The 220-nt window shown below is 70.0% G+C and overlaps 1 protein-coding gene across 1 annotated transcript in view; it reads right to left on the reverse strand.

Moving 5' to 3' along the window:
• PSMB4 (proteasome (prosome, macropain) subunit, beta type, 4) overlaps nucleotides 1-181 on the reverse strand; it is an 11,606-nt gene extending 11,425 nt beyond the window's left edge. Inside the window, exon 1 of the mRNA XM_009891682.1 lies at nucleotides 153-181. Within this exon, the coding sequence (XP_009889984.1) occupies nucleotides 153-181 (29 nt within the window). The remainder of the gene's footprint in view (nucleotides 1-152) is intronic.
• Nucleotides 182-220: the final 39 nt, after the last annotated feature.

Consider the following 220-nt stretch of genomic DNA (forward strand, 5'->3'; position numbering starts at 1 on the left):
AGAAGGTTAGGGGGGCTGGGGGGGACGCGGGACCGCGGTTTATATCCCTGGGGAAGGGGGGGAGCACGCTGGGTCCCTTCTCTGAGCCCCTTCACTTGGGCTTGGGTGCCCAGGCGAGAGCGAATTTTCTCCCGGTGTGTTTTACACCGCACCGGGGGATGCCGGGGGTGCCGCCGTCCATCCGTCCGTCCCCCCCGGCGCCGGGGGGCTGCTGGGGAGG

Source organism: Charadrius vociferus, unplaced genomic scaffold (genome assembly GCF_000708025.1).
Source record: "Charadrius vociferus isolate BGI_N301 unplaced genomic scaffold, ASM70802v2 scaffold2359, whole genome shotgun sequence".
NCBI lineage: Eukaryota > Metazoa > Chordata > Aves > Charadriiformes > Charadriidae > Charadrius > Charadrius vociferus.